General features: G+C 36.4%; 1 protein-coding gene across 2 annotated transcripts in view; it reads left to right on the top strand.

The window, feature by feature from the left end:
* AP1G1 (adaptor related protein complex 1 gamma 1 subunit) overlaps positions 1-1,927 on the top strand; it is a 101,047-nt gene that overhangs the window by 91,701 nt on the left and 7,419 nt on the right. For both annotated transcript variants that reach the window (XM_003791384.3, XM_023514109.1), the window contains 2 exons: positions 288-395; positions 514-674. In XM_003791384.3, the coding sequence (XP_003791432.1) occupies positions 288-395; positions 514-674 (269 nt within the window). The remainder of the gene's footprint in view (positions 1-287; positions 396-513; positions 675-1,927) is intronic.

Raw genomic sequence — 1,927 nt, 5'->3', positions numbered from 1 at the left:
TTGGCGGGCCCGGGCTGGATTTGAACCTGCCACCTTAGGTGTTTGTGGCTGGCGCCTTAGCCACTTGAGCCATAGTCGCCGAGCCATGGTATTTTTTAATACTGAACGGAAGTTGCTCATTTTAAATTATTTGAATTTTTAGTTCTTTGCTTTTATGCTCATGGTTTTTGCATCTTGTTTAAGGAATCCTTTCCTTAACCTCAGATCATTGTAGTGATTTTCTCCTGTATTTTCTGAGCTTTGTCCTGCTGGCTAAGGTTGTCTTTGTTTTGGCATATTTCCTTTAGGTTCTCCAGCTACTGCCCCTACCCCTGCCCAAGTCCCACAGATATCCCAGTCCCCCTTCTTGTTGGATGGGCTTTCATCACAGCCTCTCTTCAATGACATTGCTGCAGGTATGTTTACTGTTGTTACGTCATTGCATGGGGTTGAGGTGGTTGTTGAGGAAAGGAAGTAATAATTCTGGAAGCGTTAGACTCACTGCAATAAGACTGATCTTCCTATACTTTCCAGGCATCCCCTCCATTACAGCATATAGTAAGAATGGCTTGAAGATAGAATTCACCTTTGAACGGTCAAATACCAACCCCAGTGTCACGGTGATAACGATACAGGCCTCCAATAGCACAGAGCTAGACATGACGGACTTTGTTTTCCAGGCTGCAGTACCAAAGGTATTATAATGTTTTCTTTGCCTTTTTGCCTTTGATTAAAGATTGGCTGATTGTATTTTTTTTTCCATGAATTTTGGTAAAGGATATTTCTTGATGTTTAGAGATTGAATTTGTAGATTTAACTCAAACCAACACTAATATAGCCATTATGGTTCATTGTAGCATGTCATTTTTGGTGAATAATGTTTACTTGGTCACACATATTCTTAATAGTATTATATAATAAAGGAAATTCTAATAGTATAGTGAGATCCAGTGGATACATGGAGTTCATAAAATTAAAAAAAATAGTAGTGAGAGCAGAATTCTACATGTTGCTCAGTTAATACTCAGATCAGAAGAAATTTTTTTTAATCTCTTCATGTGTAAGTTTTATTTTATTTTTTTCTCTTCATATATAAGAAAGAGAAAACATTTGTCTTTCTTTAACATCCAGTCTACTGCTGATACAATGACTGTTTGTTTTTATGAATGGAGGTTTGTTTATACCAAATCTTAGTTTAAGGAGTATTTATGTTCATTTTGAATAATGAAAAGTTTCAAATAAAGAAAAGTTTAGAATAAGAGTTGAGCAGAGCTCTTCTATAAAAGACCAGATAGTATTTTAAGTTGTATGATCTTTTCTGCTGTTATAGTACAGACACAGCTGCGAACAGTATGTAAATGAATGACCTATGCTCTGTTCCAATAAAACGTTATTTAAAAAAACAGGTGTTGGGCCATTCTTGGCCAACTGCTGGTTTAGACTAAGTAACCTAATCTTTGCAATGACATGTGAAATATGACAGACATTCGGACAGTAAACTTTTGGAAACTGAAGATGCTTTATTTGTGGTTACTGCCAATATTGCAGCCTTCTTTGCTTACGGTTTTAGAAGCCAGAGTCATGTAGATGTTTTAGAAACAGTATTGACAAGTGGTTAAGAACAACTAATGAACTCTAGACTGATTCTGTTTGGATTTCAATAGTAATTGTATGATATGAAGAAAGTTATTTAAGCTCTGTAACTCAGTTTCTTCACTTGCAAAGGAGTTGGTGATAGCTACTTCATAGGGTTGCTTTGAGGAATAAGTGAGTTTTTTAATGCCAGGCACTATTTTAAACACTTTTTGTGTATTCCGTGTCCAGTAAATATTAGCTGCTGCAACTTAGACTTCTTACCTAAGGCTGTTGTCTAGCAACTTACCACCTCTGCTACTAACGCACAGCCTTACTCTTGGTGATGTACTGATGCAATATGATGTTGTAGTTT

Source organism: Otolemur garnettii, unplaced genomic scaffold (genome assembly GCF_000181295.1).
Source record: "Otolemur garnettii isolate 467f Iridium unplaced genomic scaffold, OtoGar3 scaffold00047, whole genome shotgun sequence".
NCBI lineage: Eukaryota > Metazoa > Chordata > Mammalia > Primates > Galagidae > Otolemur > Otolemur garnettii.
The sequence above is the reverse complement of the archived record's forward strand: the minus strand, read 5'-3'. Positions and strand labels throughout refer to the sequence as shown.